This window comes from Arachis ipaensis, chromosome B03 (genome assembly GCF_000816755.2).
Source record: "Arachis ipaensis cultivar K30076 chromosome B03, Araip1.1, whole genome shotgun sequence".
NCBI classification, from domain to species: Eukaryota; Viridiplantae; Streptophyta; class Magnoliopsida; order Fabales; family Fabaceae; genus Arachis; species Arachis ipaensis.
The window spans coordinates 8,140,548-8,160,686 of record NC_029787.2 but is presented as its reverse complement, the minus strand read 5'-3'; the positions used below and the strand labels follow the sequence as shown (position 1 = coordinate 8,160,686).

The 20,139-nt window shown below is 33.4% G+C and overlaps 1 protein-coding gene and 2 long non-coding RNA genes across 3 annotated transcripts; 1 reads left to right on the top strand and 2 right to left on the bottom strand.

Annotated features, from left to right (window-relative positions):
• LOC110269927 lies at positions 254-10,038 on the top strand. Its single transcript, XR_002358771.1, has 2 exons — positions 254-505; positions 9,030-10,038. It is a non-coding gene; the product is annotated as an uncharacterized LOC110269927 (long non-coding RNA).
• LOC110269928 lies at positions 613-12,672 on the bottom strand. The gene is made up of 3 exons (XR_002358772.1): positions 10,875-12,672; positions 8,398-8,404; positions 613-1,063 (listed from the first exon to the last, which is right to left on the bottom strand). It is a non-coding gene; the product is annotated as an uncharacterized LOC110269928 (long non-coding RNA).
• LOC107628812 (auxin-induced protein 15A-like) lies at positions 17,510-18,306 on the bottom strand. The gene has a single exon (XM_016331416.2). The coding sequence runs from the start codon at positions 17,904-17,906 to the stop codon at positions 17,631-17,633; it is 276 nt and encodes a 91-aa protein (XP_016186902.1). The 5' UTR covers positions 17,907-18,306; the 3' UTR covers positions 17,510-17,630.

The window sequence follows — 20,139 nt, the reverse complement described above, 5'->3', positions numbered from 1 at the left end:
ATATAAAACTAAAAGTGATTAATTCTTTATTTTACCACTTTATCAATATTACTTTGTAAATTAATTATTTTTGAATTTTGATAGTGAATAACTCCAAAAGAAAAAAAATAAATAAAGAGAGAGAGACCTTCCGGTGCTAATTACATAAATGAGAAACTCAATTAGTCATTGACCGACAAAAGAAAAAAAAAAGATTACACAGAATTAAAAAATTATAATTATAATTATTAAATGTCTACACACATACATAGGGTACACTAAGCATAAAACACCGCCATTGACAACCTATATAAGAATGCGAAACTCTCTTCTCGACACTTCCTACCCAGGTTGTGATTTCTCAGTAAGCGGTTCTTGTTCCTCTTAAATTTGGTATTTTCCATTCTTCTTTCTCCATTGTTGGGTTCTTTCTTTCTCTGCTATTACTTTGAATAATGGGATCAACGCTCTACTGTGGGTGAATTCGGAGGCTCGGTTCAACAAAATTTCAACGGTGAATACGAAGGTAATTGGTGCTTTTGCAAAATCTGCTTGATTAGCGTTTTAAAGAATGTATGAATCAACAATGGTGGGAGAAGAAACTTTATTATCTTCACGTTTCGGTAACGGGGATGGATCTCCCCCCCTCCCCCCCTTTTTTTGTTGGTTCTCTTTATAAAGATGTTTCTCTGTTCAAATCTTTTGCATTTTGTTACTTAACGTCGGGGTCCATTGTAAAGATGTTTTTTTTTTGTGCAAATCATTGCTGTTATTGAATATTTTCAAGTCCGCGAAAAGAAAAAGGGTTTGCTTTTTAATTGTGATGTTAGTTTTTGATTATCTTGGGAATGAATTGGTTTTGGAAAAGTTGGTTTTTCTTTATTTCCCAAGCTATTTTTCTGCTATTGAATTTCGGGCAATTGAGTTTTGCCATTTGATAGTTCTGGGATGCCCTGTTTTTTTCTCTCTTCTTTTTATGATTTGGATGTGACTCTGGACTTTAAATTTATTTCAATTCTACCTTGCACAATGCATGTTTGAGCCGTTTGGGAAAAGAATTTTTTGCAGAATGATATATGATTGACTTTTATAGCAGGACAAACTTAGTCGCAGAAGTGTTTCAATTCTTTTGCAATGAATTTTTTTACTATGCGGATCAAATAAGATGTTATCTCTTGAAAAAGTAGTGTAATGGTTTGTTGATGGGAAAATTGTGCGATAATTTTCATGATTCTTGTGACCTTTGAAAACTAAAATGTGTGGAAAGGTAATATACTTGACTTTTTCTGTCCAATGATATATGTAACCATATATGTGGCCCTATGAATTGGGATGAAGGATTTTATTCCTTATGACCTGACCCTATGAATTGTGATGAAAGATTTTAGTCCCTATGACCCGATAAAACCGGATAAGATGATATATGTGGCCCTACGAAATTGAATTGTGGCAAAGTATCTTAGTCCCTATGACTCAAGAAAATCGGATATAGTAATGTGTGGTCTTATGGAATTTAATTGTGACGAAGGATGATAGTCCCTATGACCCTAAAATATCAGATACAATGATGCGTGGTCCTATGAAATCGAATGGTGGCGAAGGATCTTATCCTCTATGACCCGAATATATCGGATATGATAATATGCTTGACCCTTATGTTGCAAAATGATGTTATTTTGCTTTTTTGGACCCATGAATATTGAAGTTTGATGGGATAGTCAACCTATGACCTTAAAATTTGGTGAAGGGTTTGTTACGGCCCAAAATGAACCATGACCGGCGCTTAGGGAAACAGTTCCAGTTCCCTAGCAAGCCTATCAAACTCAAATATAAATTAAATAAAAAAGTTACAAATATTTTAAAGAAATTTACAGTTTCTAAAACGAATAATTTCATATTTTTAATAAAAGGTAAAATAATTAGATATGGATGGATTTTGCCTGTGATATATGGAGCATATGACGTCTAAGAATTCAACAAAAATGAAGTACTAATTGCAGATCATTACTCTTGAATAGAAGGCTCACATTCAAATATTTGTTCCTGAAAATTATTTTTAGAAAAACGGAATGAGTTTTGCAACCCAGTGGCCAGACAATACATCTATAATCGACATGAGACCATATATAAACATTATATCAAAAATAATTTTAATTAAAAAATAATAATTCATAATAATAAGTGAATCAATAAGGAAGTTCTCATACAGAAATCAAATCAAAAGTCCACACTTAGGCGGCTCCACCTCTATGGGTAGCCCTTTCCTCTAGTGTGTCCGTACGGAATAACAGATCTAACGTGTGGCCTACACGTTAGGCTAGCAACGCCCCTGCTAGCTGAGGTCTGAGCCAGATGCATCTAGGTTAACGTCATAACCGCCGTTAACTACGGTTTTCTAATACGAGCCTCCCAAACTAATTCAAAACATATAATTTCAAACACAACAAATCTTTGATCTTACAAATATATAAGGTATCGAATCAAATCAAATCAGATAATATTTTTTTCATCCAAATCATATTCAATCATATTTTCTCAATCTTAAGGCATTTCAAAATATTTCACAATTCCAAAACAAGTGAGTACCAACAAAATTTCAATACTTCAAAAATACATATTCGAATAAAATCAAGTACTTTAAAATAATATAAAACTTCTTCAACATACATATAATCTCATAAAAATATATAGTCTCATGTGCATATTAAAATGAGTTTAACAAGGATAAGCATTTAGTTCTAATAAATCAATTAGTAAAACCAAATTTAAAATCATTTGATAATAATCTTTATAAGTATAACTAAGTTCAAACACCATATATCCAAATAATTATAGACGTAAAGCCAAACAATTATAAATGTAAAGCCTACTCACAACTTGGTCCCAGGGGACCGAAGAAACTGAAACCGGAGTGGCAAATTAAAAAGGTGAAGATGGTTGGAATAGAATGGATCGAAAGGACGTAGAATCTAGACCGAGGCAGTAGCAACAACTCCAACTAATCCCGCAGCAACAACTTTGTAATAGTCACCGCTATAGCGGCTGAAATAGAATGGAAACAAGATAGCATAAATGGAATAGTAGCAGAGCAAAAGTGGAAACGATGCAAGTTTAAGGAAAAGACCTAAACCAAAACAAAGGCACTATTCGGCGGCGTTTTTCCAAAAACCACAACGGTGATGGCAACATTAGCTCCGATAAGATGCTTAAACCGAAAGCATAGGACCAGCAACGGCGCCAGCAAGGAATGGCTCTAACGGCGGCCGCAGCTCGAATGTGACCTCCTTCCCCAGCAACGGTAGCAGCAGCGGCAACACACCACCGTTACCCCTCTTCCCGGCGACGAGTTCTATTATATTCTCCTTCCCCTTTCGCGAAGTCTCTCCCTTCTCTCTCCTCGTGCTCTCCTCAGTGACGACGACTTGGCATGGCGGCTGTTGAGGCTCAGCGGCGATGGAGACAAGGCGCGGCAGCTGTAGCAGTTTGACGGTAGCGAAGCAGAACGGCGGCAGTCCTTCTTCCTCGTCTCTTCTCTCGCGCTCGTCCCCTCTCTCAGAGGCATCTCCTTTACATGATTTTAGCACTTTACCGAACATGAGAAATAAGCATAACGAGGTGCAAAAGTTACAAGATAGGATCCTGATAAAACGATGTCATTGGCATTTCCCTACTCTCGTTCCCTTGACCACTCAGATATACATAACCCTCTTCACGTCGTTCGTCAATCTTTTCTAAATACAATCTTGGTTCTGTAGTACATATCCATGGTAGCAACTAGTTTTATGTCAAGTGTTCAAATTTCAACTTTCTGAACTTCCGCATCGGTAGCTGTGTCCTAAAGAACTAACGTATCGCTTGCTATATCTGAGAATCGCACGTGATATTGAAACAAACACGAGTTTGTTTAAAAGGATTCTAAACTTAGGCAGAAAAGAGCAAACATCATAGATGGTATTCGCAAGAATTCGGGGAGATGCGTAGGATCGCAACTAAACAAGGATATACAAAAACAGTGAAGCATGCCAAAAAGAGAATCAATCGCGTCTTAGTAAGGAAATTTGAATCAAGAACTTTGATAGAACAATAAAAGAAAAGATGGTGTATGAAGTCAAAACAAGTTTATGTTGGATCAAAGAAGTACGAAGTTCACAAGAGATGGCCACTAAAATCAATGGTAATATTCACAAAGATTTAAGAGAATGACTAGAAACACAATTAAATAACACACAATCTTTTAGAATTAAAGAAGAGGAAGAACATACAAAGCCTAAAAATTTTATAATATTTATCGAGCAAAATAAGAACACTAGGACAAATGAAGTTAAAGAAAACAATAAGAAGCAACAGCACTATAGGTAAGGAAAGCTAAATAGCAACAAACATACAACGTAAATAAAATACCCACAACAATTATAAATCCAAATCCCAAGCACAACAAGACAAAGACAATAACAGAGAGACAAAGCAAAACAACAAATAGAAGATTTGACCGCACCTTTTAAAAAGACAATTGTACAATTATGAAAATTAAAAACAGTAATTGTCACAAAAATTAACATCCTCATTTTCTCTTATCTAGAATTCTTTGACAAAGGTCATTTGAAATAATTATTGCCATAACCTTGAATATTAAGTATACTAGAATAAAATTTAATAGCTTTTGACTATAAATAAAAGACAAATAACGTAAATCATAATGAGAAAATGCAAGCAATCATCTCATTATTCCCAAGGCCAAAATTCACCTATAATCATGTAGCTAAACTTAGTATGAAGTTACAAATAAATTCACATATAAAATAATAATAATAATAAAACTAAAATTTAAAGTATTGGCAATTAACACAGTAGAATCAATTATAATAACTACTTTCTTCTTTTTATTTTTTTGGTTTAAATCTCCAATTATGAATTTGCTCTTAACATAATCAAAGCACATAGCAAAAGAATTTCAGAAAATTAGTATGAAATTAGATTTCTTGTAAAGATAAAACACCAAAAGAAAAAAAAATCATGTTCATAAATATATATACTTTATCTTTTTTTTTGGATAAATAGAGAACACACATGCAAGTATAACTATAGTTATAGAAAAAGTTGACTATTTTTTTTTTTTGTGAAAAGGAGAACAACAACTATAAACTATAAATTACCAATTGTAAACCAGTCATTATGCATACACTGATGCACATTTTATATAGACAAATATCTATATTTGCTTTGCAGCAGTTTTCAACCGATATTAATGGCTCTTAAAATTTTAATAGGCATAAGAATTAATAAAATGAAAATAGGAGCATATAATCATCAATGGTTGGAGGAAGATGTGAAATCCTTGTAAAAGAAATTTCTCAAAAGAAAAAGGAAAGGAAAAGCTTAAAGTAATGGTGAGGTTTTATGTATAAAATACATTCTAATAGAAATCAAAACGCCAAATGCTGAAATACTTTAACAACTTCGCAAAGAGTCAAGAATTATAATAATTAAATACTTAAATGAGTGCAAAGCAAGAGAACAGAGCTTCTATAATCGTGACAAAGAAGCTAATGATTAAGATGTAAAGCAAGGAAATATTCAAGTAAATACTCCATAATACTAATAATAAAATTAGCAATAACTTCGTTACAAGAGAAAAGACTTTCAAATTACTAATCATTCAATAAAAAAAAATCCTAACTTGTTAAAAAATTACCAAAATAGTCTCTATATATTATGATTGTCCTAATAAAATCTCAAGTTGTTTTGAATATTGATTCCCACTTATAAATTTAAAAGCAACAAAGTTCACAAAAAATCCTATATTATCACATTAAAATAAATAATATATTTTCAATCCTAGTGAAAATTTAATTTAAAGTATCATTGTATAGCTCAAGTAAGTACATAATTTTACTTACACTATTTTATTCCACAAACCCAACCAAATGTAATTCATGAAACATCAAGTTTCGTTGAGAAATCAGATAATTTTAAAACTAGGGTTATTAAGGGGTACATAATAAGAAAGCATGGTTTATAATAATTAGTTGAATATAATAAAGAAAAAAAATTCGTATAAGTAATTTATTTTGCTTTAAGAAATTAGATATCTAGTCTTTTTTATCAAAAATTGTCAACAATTCTTTTCAATCTCTAAGATCTACTTCCAAATATCACAAAGGCACTACAAATCAAGAAAATCAATTTCCCTAAACCTCTGAGAATAAGAACAATAGTTGAAAATAAGGAAATTTTCAGAAAAGCAAGGGTTAAAAAAATTTTCAGGTTTCAGATTATACTCAAAAGCAAAGTTCATCTTATAATCACCAACCAAAAAGGCAAGCGTTCACAATCTTTCTCTCAACTTATCAAGCAGGAAATGGTTCCGTGACAAAAAGTCATATTCAGCAACAAAGAACCATAATGGAAACAGATCATCAATTAGAAAAACAAAACTAAACTTCTAGATCCAAAAAGCTAACTTATCACCCAAATAATTCACTACACTTAAGCAAAGAAAATCAACAATCGAACAAACAACGATAACACTCTATTCATATGTTGCATCACATAGTCCTTCTTGAGCAACTAAATAGCTGTTTTCAAAATTATTGATTTGAAAAAAAGAATCAAAAGCTAATCAAAATTGTGTTAGCTTCAAAAATCATCAACATAAGAAGGAAAATCTCAATATCGCTTATCAAATCCAGAATAAAGCATCTCGATCAGAAACTCAACAAATTCATGCAATCCACAAATCCAAATACAATTCTATAAGGAAATCAGATTGTAATTCACAACAAACATAAATCAAATCTTTTAAGTAACTCATGAACTATTGACATTAGGAATCATAGAGAACAACCCAAAGACGAAGAAGATTAAAGCACACATTCACAAAATCGGAGAAAATTAGAACTAGTTAGGAGAGAAATAGCGAACCAGAACCAAAACTGAAACCCTTGCAAAAACACATTCGAGAAAATCTACCAAAGGATATGTCAAGATTGGGTACAAAGGACAAGAGTAGTAAGAAGTGGTAGAGGACGCATGCTTTCAATAATCAGAAGACAACAATGACATAGAGGACAAAGAGGACATTCCTATAGGCCTTTGATAGTGCCACAATTTGTACAAATAGGCGCGCTTCTATTTATACAATTGTGATCCTATCATAGGACACTTGCTCCATATTACACAGATTAAACCTAAGCTCTGATACCACTTTGTCACGGCCCAAAATAAACCATGACCGGCGCTCAGGAAAACAGTTCCCTAGCAAGCCTATCAGACTCAAATATAAATTAAATAAGAAAATTACAAATATTTTAAAGAAATTTACAGTTTCTAAAACGAATAATTTCATATTTTTAATAAAAGGTAAAACAATTAGATATGGATGGATCCTGCCTGTGATATATGGAGCATATGACGTCTAAGAACTCAACAAAAATGAAGTACCAATTGCAGATCATTACTCTTGAATAGAAGGCTCACACATTCAAGTATTTGTTCCTGAAAAATATTTTTAGAAAAACGGAATGAGTTTTGCAACCCAGTGTTAAACCCTTGCAAAAACACATTCGAGAAAATCTACCAAAGGATATGTCAAGATTGGGTACAAAAGGACAAGAGTAGTAAGAAGCGGAGAGGACGCATGCTCTCAATAATCAGAAGACAACAATGACATAGAGGACAAGAAGACATTCCTATAGGTCTTTGATAGTGCCACAATTTGTACAAATAGGCGCGCTTCTATTTATACAATTGTGATCCTATCATAGGACACTTGCTCCATATTACACAGATTAAACCTGGCTCTGATACCACTTTGTCACGGCCCAAAATGAACCATGACCGGCGCTTAGGGAAACAGTTCCCTAGCAAGCCTATCAAACTCAAATATAAATTAAATAAAAAAGTTACAAATATTTTAAAGAAATTTACAGTTTCTATAGAAGAGGGTTAGGGTTTGGTTTGAAAAAAAAAGAGGAACAAGGGGTATTGTAGGGATTTTACAGGGTTTTTCTTGTCTCCAGTGTGGTTTGAATGTGGTGAAGGATCTCTTGTCTCCAAAATAGTATTTCTTTTCTTCGATGTGCTTTTGTTCATGCTTTGAAACTTATCCGAACAGTTAACAGTTAAATATGGTTTTTCTTATTGCAAGTAGCTTTGCATATATAAGCTCTCAAGAACTGAAAGGTGTTATAGATAATTATTTTGTTGAAAAATGTTATGGATAAACAGAAAATAAGTGAGTGACTGAATTCATTGTCAATCTGTGTTTTACAAAATTTTGTGTGCAAATCGTTGCTCTTATGGAATATATTCATGTCTTAAAAATGAAAAAAGGTTTGCTTTTGATTATTAGTGCTGTCTTTTTATTATCTTGGGGATGAGTTGGTTTTGGAAAAGTTAGGTTTTCTTTATTTCCCCAACTATTTTTCTGTTATTGAATTTACGGGCAACTGAGTTTTGCCATTTGGGTTTGGAAGTTCTGGGATGCACAATTTTCTCTTCCATTTTTATGATTTGGATGGGACTCTGGATTTTGAATTTATTTCAATTCTACCTTGCACCTTGTATGCTTGAGCCGTTTGGGAAAATAATTTGTTGCAGAATTGTTTCAATTCTTTTGTGATGAATTTTTTTTTACTATGTGGATCAAATAAGATTTTTCCCCTAAAAAAGTTGTAATGATTTGTTGATGGTAAAATTGTGCAATAATGTTCATGATGCTTATGATCCTAGAAAACCGAAAAGTGTGGAAAGGTTATTTAGTTGGCTTTCTGTCCAATCATATTGAAATGTAATGACATATGTGGCCTTATGGATTGTGAATTTGTGATGAAGGATCAGTCCCTATGACTGAGATGTGAGTTGGTGGAATACATCTTCACTGCAAGGAATTGTTCAGACCTCCCTTGAGATGATCATATCCAAACTCTTCCTCATCTTCACTCAACATAAAACATTTTTTATTCTCTTCGACATGCACTGCAAGATAACCCTTTGGGACTTCTACGGATTTTGAAATTGCTTAGCTAAGAGTGCTGCCTTTTGGATGACAGGAAAACTGGAAACCCATTTTTCTTGTGTATGTAGGGAATGAAAGAGCAAGGAAAAGCTCTAGAGCTTAAGAAGAACGTGTTCAAGTATTGATCTTCAGATTGCCAGTGACTTGTGTTGTTTTTGAAGGCAAGAGAAAGTGTATTTATAAGAGAAATAATTGTTGAAGGGGGTTAAAGGATGGGGTCGTGCTAAGTGCGTCCCCCACCTTTTCAAACAGTGGCGGCCAATAATAGATCATAGTCTCCTACATTTCAGTTCATGCAACTCAATAGCAAGGTGAAACAGCCAACTAGCATGATAAATTATTATTAAGTTGAAAGCTATAGATAATGGATTTAGGAGGCATGCAACAAGAGCATGCCCTCAGATTGCTCTGGTTGAAATAACACATACACATCTATGCAAACCTTTGAATGCCCTGAGAAAACTAATGCAAAGAAAGAAATAGAAGATAAAAGAGAAAGAGCAAATGGTCTCATTATTAGGAATGGAAAGATTCTTCTTCTGTCTCCTAATTATTTCAAAGAATTTCATGATACAAATGTGGGTGAACATTTTGGATACTTTCGGACCTACAAGAGAATTTCTGCAGTGATGTATTGGGAAGGGATGAAAAGACAAATTCTGCAATACATCAAAGAATGTGAGGTCTGCTAAAGGAATAAGCACCAGACATTGCTACTTGCTAGCCTGTTATAACCATTACCAATTCCCATAAATGTTTGGTCTGATGTGTATCTATGGACTACATTGGGGGATTGCCCAAGGCTTTGGAAATAGACACTATTTTGGTGGTTGTGGATAGGATGACTAAATATGCTCATTTTTTTAGTCTAGCATACCTTTACATAGCCAAGGAAGTAGTTGATTTGTTTGCCAAAGAAGTGGTGCAACTTCATAGTTTTCTAAATTCAATTGTTCGAGATAAATCATTCAAGAGAAATTTTTGGGGTGAGTTCAAGGAAGCTGGGACCACCCTCAAGATATATAATAAATTTCCCTTTGGAACTTAATTTTTGCAAGAACCATTCATTTTGTTAGACTGATCATCTATATTCACTTGTTCAGTATCTCATTTAAACGAGTTAGTTCATTAGAGAATTGAGATATAACAATAGCAAAAAGTGTTTTATGTTGCAAAACTATCTTGCCATAACTACTTTCTCATTCAGAAAATCCTTTTTACAATTCCATAGGAATGAAAGCAAAATGGAAAGTGTCCATAAGAAAAAGAATGAAGTGCCTTCTGGACAAATATGTCTCTCAACTAATTTATCTACATCCTAATAGCATGATCTACATCCCATTCAAGTGAGAATCGATGTTTAGAAACTGATGTTTAGAAACTCATCCTCGCTGCACGGAATTGTGAGACCACCCATTGGATGATCATATCCATATTCTTCTTCAACTTGACTCAACAATTCTTGAAATAAAGGTTGGTTCAAGTATGATATTGGAATCACGAACCGCCTCATGTTGTCTCCAGCATAGACTGCAAGGTAGCCTTTTGGTACATCAATCCCCTTGGAAATTGTTTTTGTTGCTCTTTTAATACTTGGAATGCGGAAACCCATGTTGTATAGTGGTTTTTTCAAAGAACTTGTATGAGAAATAAAAATAAGTATTTGAGTTAGGGATACTTAAGGATGCAAATGACTTGTGTTCCTTTAGAACCTCAAAAAATTTGGTATATATAGATGCTAAGAGAAGTAGGGAACCTTCAAATCAATTTCCAACTGAAATTATTTTTTATGAGTGATAAGGGATCACATGGCATTGTCTTGGAGGTGTTTCTATGGATTGCTAAGTTGAAAAGGATTGCATACCCCACTTTCTGATACAGTGGCTAACAAATTACCCTCTTGAAAGCAAAGACATATGCATAGCATAGGTGACACCAAAAATATGTCCATGCATTAAACCATACATAATCTATTAGTAGATATGCTTTAGACATCACACGTTCTCTTAGATTGACATTGATGTTGACATGCATCTGTGAGGTGCCAACTTATACCAGATTGACTTTGAAAAGTAGTGTTACAAAGAGAACCAACATAACATACATGATAACATGCTAGTATATATGTTCATAAAGTTCATAGTATGCTCCAATCAGACTATGGATTTAAACTTATACATGCATTGAATTCCTTCTTTTTTCTTGGATAAAGATCATACAACAGTTAGATTCCTTTTTATTATTCTGAATTTTTGTAAAAACCATTGTATCATACCAAGAAAGACCAAAAGTGGAAAGTTTGATAATGGTTTTAGCTTCATACTCATGACAGCTGTTACACAAGTCACTGGCCCTTAGTCTATTTGGTTATTGGAAAGAAGGAAATATAGCAATGAATAAGTGGATTAAGATATCTTCAGATGCTTTTGTGGTGAATATGGATCAGTGAGGAACCAGTCACTTGGATATAATTTTGTTGTGGCCCTCAAACCAAATAACATGTTCATGTGAGGATGCTGTGTGACTCAAAATTGAGGAATCTTCTGTCATAGAAAAAATGGGGCCTCAGTCACATGAAGAAATGGGGTCATTAGTTGATTGCAGCAAACAAATGTAACTCATAATACAATGTTAACATCACATTATGGAATACAACTGGATTAGTGTTTCAATCTCAATTGTAATTTCAGAGGCCACATTTTAGTGACCACTATGTACAAATTGGGAAGGGTCCACACAGATTTCAAAGACAGATAAAAGCAAAGTGGGACATGGCAAATACAGGGACTGATCCTTGAAGCTGTTTAATCATCCTATAGTGATAATTGGATAATTGAACTGGCCAAAAACGTTCTCATTATTAAAATTAATATTATGCAAATTCATACTTAGTCGTTCTCATTATTAAAACTAATATTATGCAAATTCATACTTAGTTACTGCTTTTCTTATAATAACTTTTTTACTTAGGAGTATAGCATCATCATTATTAAATCATGAAAGTTATCTACTGCTTTCCTTTTCTTTTATTGTAAACCACATCATGAAAATTGATTTTATGAACCGCACTTCAGCTTATTATTGCCTTTGAACTTAAGAGTACATTTATATTTAAGGAGAAAATGGGAGACATTTGTTTATGTGCATAAATTTCTCATTGAGTTTCATAGTAGGATACAAAAAATGGAGAAAAACTTTCTCAGGGTAAGAAATTGCTACAAAAATTGTGTTAAGTAATCTATTTCTAAGTCAGCCTAATCTTGATGGTGCTAGCATCAACTCAAGCGAGAAGTGATATCTAAGAACATATTTTCTTCACAAGGAATTGTGAGGCCACCCATTGGATGATCATAACCAAATTCTTCCTCAGCTTGACTTAGCAAGTCTTGAAATGAAGGCTGGTTCAAGTATGATATGGGGATCACAAACCGCTTCATTTTCTCTCCAACATAAACTGCAAGATAACCTTTTGGAATTTCCATAGCTTTTGAAGATGAAGTAAATGATGCCTTTCTTACAATACCGGGTAACCGAAAACCCATTTTTGTATGTGTTGAAGAAATACTAGTTTTTCAAATGACTTGTAAATAAGATGCAAGTATTTGAGTTTCTTATGCTTTAGGATGTGAATGACTTGTGTCGTTGCCAAATGCTTGCAGCCATGAACATATATATAGATGAAGGATATGTTGTAAAATTGGTAATTGAATGGTTGGTTGTGGAGGAAGGCTATGAAATGGGACCTATTAGGAGACAAGGGCATTTAAGAGGTCACATGGTGTTGTCTTCGGGGATTTTCTCAAACCTGTAATAAGTACATAATTCAAAGTCTACCTTATGAAGAGGAGGCCAACACAAATTAGATCATGTTGTCTATGGTTTGCGGATTCCATGGGATATGTTTCTAAAAATATGGTGTACTGGAAAAATCAGGTTCACATTGGTTTGTGAGGATGTGCCTAAGTTTGGTTCAGAGTTGTGGCCAAGGTTTACAGATTTCATTGTCAATAGCAACGTCTATCTGAAGAAACATGAGATATGTCTATAGCATGTCTGATTCAGTATCTTTAGTATATGAACAAGCATTAATGTAGATGTCTTTGATTTGACATGCATAATCTCTTGGCAATTATGTCAGAAGGTGGGGTATGATGTATGAACTCTCACTTAACTTTCAAGTCCTTGAAAGAGACCTCCAAGACAATACCATGTGATCTCTTGTGATCATTTCACTATGTAGACCCCATTTTACAGCTTCATCAGAATTATTTCTTCAGGATGGCAACTATATATACACTTCTTCTTGTGTTCTCAAACAACACAAATCAGTTGCATCTCCTCAAGTATCAGTACTCACATATTTCTCTCAAATCAAATCCTTCAAGAACAATCTATTTCTTTTTTCTTTTGAACAACAAGAAGAAACAATGGCTTTCCGCATTCCAGGTATTAGAAAGGCATCACTTTCTGCATCAAAAGGAACTAATGTTCCAAAAGGCTATCTTGCAGTCTATGTGGGAGATAAGATGAGGCGGTTTGTGATTCCTGTATGTTACTTGAACCAGCCTTCATTTCAAGAATTACTAAACCAAGCAGAAGAAGAATTCGGATATGATCATCCAACCGGTGGTCTCACAATTCCATGCAGTGAGGGTGAGTTCTTAAGTCTCACTTCTCAGTTGGGTGGGCAATAAAAAACTAATAGAGATTGACATAGATTAGTTGAGATTTTGTACAGAAGGCTCTTTTGTCTTTATACCTTGAAGATTCTATAATTCCTTTGAAAGTGTAAAAATGCTATATGAATGAGAAAGTTATTTGCATCTCATTGTTAAAACTACCTTTTGGCTTTGTTTTAATCTGCATTATCTCTTATTTATGCAACAACATCAGAATTAAGTTCCAGTTTAAAACTTAAAATATGTTAGGCTATCTAAGTTCGATGATTGCCAACTTCGATGGTTCGTTTCGTTCAAACATTTAAGTTACAGTTTCTTAACAGTGGTTTGAAATCACTATTGTAAATAAGTTAAGGCATGGACTCAGTTTTCTTATAATAAAAGTAAAGAAAGAAGAAGCACTTACATGCCATTGTTTTAAAAATAAAAAAAGAAATTAAAAAAAAAATAGAAGAAGAAGAGAGTCAGAGACTAGCTTTGGGTTGTCTAATAAAATTTAGCCCTCATGTTGATAGAATTTTGAGAATTTCAATGATGATTCAATCGAGGGCTTAACCAATCAAGAGTTAACTTTCAACAATTTTAGTTAGATGGCTGGAAGAAATTGCTACCGGGAATGATAGAATTTGGATTTCATCAATGACACTATTTTCTCTGTATTCTAGAGAAATAACTTAGTGAATCTAAAACAAAAGACCATAATCAAATTGCAGGAAACATTGAATTATCCAAAATCCAAACTTGAATCCAATTTATGAACTTTAACCATATGCTTCTCTCCTTCATTTCACTGATTCACAAGGTGGAGTGCTTATGTGTTTTAGAAAGTAAAATTCTGCAGCATGCCATTATAAATTAATAGACATTTTTTTAATACCACAGTAGTAGCAATACAACAAAGAAATAAACAAAATTGAAGAGAATATACCAAAGAAATAGAATCTATAAGTAATTAGTGATGAAGTTTATAAATTCATTGAAATTGCAAAAAGAATCTGATATATATTTACATCCTTGACATCTCACTAAGATGATAGCTACTAGCTTCCACTACAAAATTGTGTCTCAACTAATCTATGTCAGTCTTCTTTAGAATTACTTATAGTCAGTTGAAGCAAGAAGTGAGGTCCAAGAAGGCTTCCTCACTGCATGGAATAGTTAGACCACCCATTGGATGATCATATCCGAATTCTTCTTCTGCTTGGCTTAGTAATTCTTGAAATGAAGTCTGGTTCAAGTACAAAATGGGAATCATAAACCGCTTCATATTCTCTCCAACATAGACAGCAAGATAGCCTTTTGGGACTTCTAAAGCCTTTGAAGATGCTTGGTTTGAATTAAATGATAGCTTTCTTCTGATACCAGCAAAACGAAAACCCATTTTTGTATGTGTTGATGAAAGACCAGTCTTAGAAATGACTTGTAAATAAGATACAAGCTTTTGAGTTTCTTATTGCTTGAGGATGTGAATGAATTGTGTTGGTCCTAAATGCTTGCAACCATGAATATTTATATAGATGGAAGGATATGTTATAAACATGTAGCTACTTGAATGATTGGTGGAGGAAGGCTATCAGATGGGACATATTAGGAGACAAAGGCATGTAAGAGATCACATGGTATTGTCCTCATTAGAGGGTAGGCCAAAAAATTGTAACTTATTTATGCAAGAGGAAATCTAATTGCCCATGGTTTGCAAATACCACGGAGTTTTGTTTATAATCTGGTGTACTTGAAAAGTTGAGGTCCATATTGTCTTGTGAGGCCAACTTTTGGTTCTGTTCTGGCCTCAGAACAGTGTTTCAGAGCTATAAATGTCTATCTGAAGAAACATGTGAGATGTCTAAACTCTAAAGCATGTTTAATGGAGTAGCTTTACCACAACGGATAGATAGAGACCTAACCTTTGATAGAAATATCCAAGACAATACCATGTGACATCTTGTGATCATTTCTCACTTTGTAGACCCCATTTTACAGCTTCATTAAAATTATTTCTTCAGGATAGCAAACTATATATACACTACTTCTTGTGTTCTCAACCAATACAAATCAGTTGCATCTCCTAAAGTATCAAAACTCACATATTTCTCTCATACAAATCCTTCAAGAACAATGGCTTTTCGCATTCCAAGTATTAGAAAGGCATCACTTTCTGCATCAAAAGGGACTAATGTTCCAAAAGGCTATCTTGCAGTCTATGTGGGAGATAAGATGAGGAGGTTTCTGATTCCTGTATATTACTTGAACCAACCTTTATTTCAAGAGTTACTAAGCCAATCAGAAGAAGAATTCGGTTATGATCACCCAACTGGCGGTCTCACAATTCCTTGCAGCGAGGATGCCTTCCTGAACCTCACTTGTCAATTAAGTGGGCAGTAAATTTTGCTCATAGAGACTGACATAGATTAGCTGAGACATTTTGTACAGAAGGCTCTTTCTTTTTGTTTTGAAGATTGTCCATTTTGGTCTCTTCATTGTATCATTCCTTTTGAAAGTGTAAAAATGAACATGAATGAGAGAAAGTTATTGCATCTCATTTGTTAACTTTTTTTTATATTTTTTATTTCTTGGCTTTTGTTGAATCAATGATCTCTTATATATTTATGCAGCAAATCAAAATTAAGTTCAACGTTGTTTTGAAGAAATTGACTGAAGTTGATGATTCATTTCATTTAAACTAGAATTTCGAATAGCTGTTTGAAAGTACAATTGAAAATCTGTTAAGAACTCACAGTTTTCTTATATTAAAAGTAAAGGAAGAGGCATTCCATGTCATTGTAAAAAGTAACACAAGCTTGAGACATTCCATGATTGAATGTCACAAACTTCAGCAATTTTCTTATGAAAGTGTAAATACTATAAAACCATAAAAAAAGCAATATTGAATTCAGAATTCAGAAAAAGAAAAAGAAAAAAAAAAGTGAAGGGAACATTTCATAAAGCAGTTTATAAATCCAAGACCAACTGGTAGTATGCATATGTGTTTTAGAATAACCAAAGGTCTAATGAGAGGCCACACGGTATTGTCTTCCTTGTGTTTATGAAAGTTGAGAGTTCTTGCCAAACACTATGAGATAGCTGAGAAGCTAATAAATGGTTAAATGCAAAGCTGATTTAATGGATTACTTCTTATGTTGCAGACATGCTTAAAACATATCACATAACCTCTTAAATAAAGGGATAGGATGCCAGAGAGGACCACATTTTGTGACTGTATCCCAACTTCTTCTGCACTTGGAGGGCATGAAATATGGTCCCACATCCTAGCCAAACATTTCAATATATCACAAGGTACATCAGTATATTCTCTACAAAAAGCAGGAACCATGTGAATAGTTTTTTGTGGTTCAACCTTACTAAAATCACATAACATGCTAATAAGTATAAAATTTATCAATTAAAACTTCTGTTGGCCGACGAAAATAGCACTTAGATTAGTTAAATGCAACACATAACATGCTTCTTAAAAATGTTAAGGCATGGTTAAAACTTCAATAAAGAAATAAGAGAACAGACATTGAGAAATATATAAATAAATGAGCCATACATCCCGTTTAAGAAATTTCTTTAGCTATAGTTTTCCATGCATATTCTTATTCTTTTATTTAAAATATTATAATTTTACATACTTTGAACTAGTGCAATCTATGAGAAAAAAATGAACAATTAAGTATGGTTTTTCTTACATCAGGCAGCTTACTACTAGATACTGCATGATGTTCTGTTTTTAGAGAGAAGATAAAATGTTTAAAAAAGAAAAAAAAAATGAAATACGAGAGTAGCTGAATTCTTTCTTTGTCATTAAACCAAAAAACAGAGGAAACACTTTGAATTTTTCATAGTAATGGTCATTCTTCTTTCATTTACTTAGAAAAATGTGTAATTACAAGTTGCCTATTGTACAAAATGTGTATACTAATCTATGTCAGTCTCCTACAGCGTGAGATTCATGGTCAATTCAAGCGAGAAGTGATTTGTTGGAAGACATCTTCACTGCAAGGAATTGTTAGACCTCCCATAGGATGATCATATCCGAACTCTTCCTCAGCTTGGCTCAACAAGTCTTGGATTGAAGGTTGGTTCAAGTATGAAACGGGGATCACAAACCGCTTCTGTTTCTCTCCGACATACACTGCTAGATGCCCCTTTGGGACTTCCACAGATTTAGAAGCTGCTTGGCTAGCTGAGAATGATGATGTCCTTCGAATAACAGGTAAACGGAAACCCATTTTTTTAAAGAAGTATGTAAGAATAACAGCAAGGAAAAGTTCCCAAGTTTAAGAAGAATGTGTTTTTAAGTGTTTGACACTTAAGATTGCCAATGAGTTGTGTTGTTTTTGAAGGCAAGAGCAAGTGTATTTATAGATTTTAAGATTCTTTGGAAAACTATTTCTAAGATAAAAGATTTTTGAAAATGATAGGAATGCATACGCATCACTACACGAGAGATCACATGGTATTGTCCTAGAGGCCTCTCTCAAGGATTAAGCAGTTGTTTGAGAATGCATACCCCACCTTGTCAAGGAATGGCTAATAAAGCAGCCACTTGTAATCAAATGCTAGGTGCTTAAGTGAAACTTAAATGTTAGTTCATAGTAGATATTACAAGGCCCACCATATATATGCAAGAGGAGGAAGTGTAATTGGAACATGTTTGTCCATGGTTTCAAATTCCAGTTGTACTGCTTATAATCTGGTGTACTTGGAAAAGCTGAGGTTCATATTGGCTCACTAGCAATAGATTCAAAGATAATAGATAAAGTCATAGTCAAGGTTTACAATTTCATTGTTAGAACTTAGAAGCAATCTCAATTTGAATAAACATGTGAGATGTCTAAAGCATGTCTACTAATTAATGGAGTAGCTGTAGTACAATCTATGAAAGAAGCATTATGTAAGGTATGCACTGTTTTGATGTAGATCTCATTAATTTCAAGAGGCTAATATGTTGGCCATTATATGAAGAAGTGGGGTATGCACTCTCAATGAACTTCCTAACACCTTCAAGACAATATCATGTGATTTCTTGTGATGCATAATACATTGCCAATTTGGTAGACCCTATCTTATTCAAATTATCTCTTGAGGAAATTGGTTTGAAGAAGATCCTAGCAACTATATATACACCACTTCTTGTGTTCTGAAGCAACACCAATCATTCACATATTCTCAAGTATTAGAAGTTTAGAAAAACTCAAATATTTCTTTCTCCTAAAAAACAATGGCTTTCCGCATACCAGGTATTAGAAAAGCAACAAAGAGCAATGATGTCCCCAAAGGCTATCTTGCAGTTTATGTTGGAGACAAAATGAAGAGGCTTTTAATTCCTATATCATACTTGAACCAACCTTTGTTTCTAGAATTGCTAAACCAAGCAGAAGAAGAGTTCGGCTATGATCATCCGAATGGTGGTCTCACAATTCCATGCGGGGAGGATGAGTTCTTAAACCTCACTTCTCAGTTGAGTAGGCTATAAATCATGCTAATGGAGAATAGATTAGTTGAGAGTAACTTGTACAGAAGGCACTTTCTTTTTGAGATTTTATATTTTGATTTCTTCCTTGTATCAATCATTTGATAAATGAGAAATTCATGACAAGATGTTGTTTAAACAAATTTAGCTTGTGCTCAAATCTGAATGAAATAAAATTTATTCATCAGTAGCATTTTCAAGTTTCAGTTCATATATATCATCAGACTATCTGCTTTCGATAGAGACTATAGTTCCTTATTTGTCCTTGAGTTGATCATGGAACAAAATACACATTTCTGTTGAAACAGTTTTAGCCAATTTGTTACTAGATTCTTCTACAACAAATGAGGTTCATGTTCTCCGCAACTCAGAATAAAATTTAGTTAATCTGTTGTTCCCATGTTTTTCCAATTCAATCATCACTGCAAAATAATATTTCCTGTTTTGTTAAAAGCTTGACACATAATACTTAAGAAATAGAAATTAACACCACATAAATCTATTTAAAAAGATTATTCTCAACGATTGATAATTATACAATTGATTATGATTTTTTTTTGGTGTCCAATTGATTATGATTATTGTCATAATAATTCATTATCATACATTGTTACCATCACATTATGGAATACAACTGGATTAATATTTCTATTTTTTTTATCTTCTCTAAAGTATGGATAAGCTTCAATCCCAATGTTATGGCTGCCACCTTGTGTCATTTATTTACTTGTTTCTATTGATAAGCTATTTAAATTAAACTCATACACTAAACTAATCTTTAAAATTATTTTAATATCTATTTTTATATATAAATTTGTACTTTGTTTTTTTGTCTTAATCCGTAAAATACTTCGGAAAATAAGCCATTGATCTAGAGTCTTGCAAGGTTCAAAGTTACTTCTGTTGCTTCCACTTGTTGGAGATGGACCAAGGTAAGAACCCAACTAATCACAATGTAATGCATTCACATTACACTTCATATAAACATT